The 285-nt window shown below is 56.5% G+C and overlaps 1 protein-coding gene across 1 annotated transcript in view; it reads right to left on the reverse strand.

Moving 5' to 3' along the window:
- Positions 1–69, reverse strand: part of RAPGEF3 (Rap guanine nucleotide exchange factor 3) — a 10,200-nt gene extending 10,131 nt beyond the window's left edge. The window contains exon 1 of the mRNA XM_035901427.1: positions 55–69. Within this exon, the coding sequence (XP_035757320.1) occupies positions 55–69 (15 nt within the window). The remainder of the gene's footprint in view (positions 1–54) is intronic.
- Between the last annotated feature and the right edge of the window lie 216 nt (positions 70–285).

Raw genomic sequence — 285 nt, forward strand, 5'->3', positions numbered from 1 at the left:
TGAGGGAGCTGGGAGATAAAAAAGAAGGAAGTGAAAACTAAAATCCTTGCAAACGGGGATCAAAGCCATCGCCGTTGAGACACGGAGCTCGCCCCTGGAGGAGAAGGACTTCAGGAAGGCCCGGGGAAGCTGGCGCAGCCCCAGGGGAGGGAGAGATGTCCAAAGCCTGGGGGGTTTCCTCCAGCTTTGAAGCCATGCCCAACCAAAGAGGATGGAAAAGATCCCGAACTCCGGTGGGTTATGGGAATGGCCCGAGAAAGCCTTGGAGAAGCTGGAGGAGCAGCT

Source organism: Egretta garzetta, unplaced genomic scaffold (assembly GCF_000687185.1).
Source record: "Egretta garzetta isolate BGI_Z169 unplaced genomic scaffold, ASM68718v1 scaffold799, whole genome shotgun sequence".
Classification (NCBI taxonomy): Eukaryota; Metazoa; Chordata; class Aves; order Pelecaniformes; family Ardeidae; genus Egretta; species Egretta garzetta.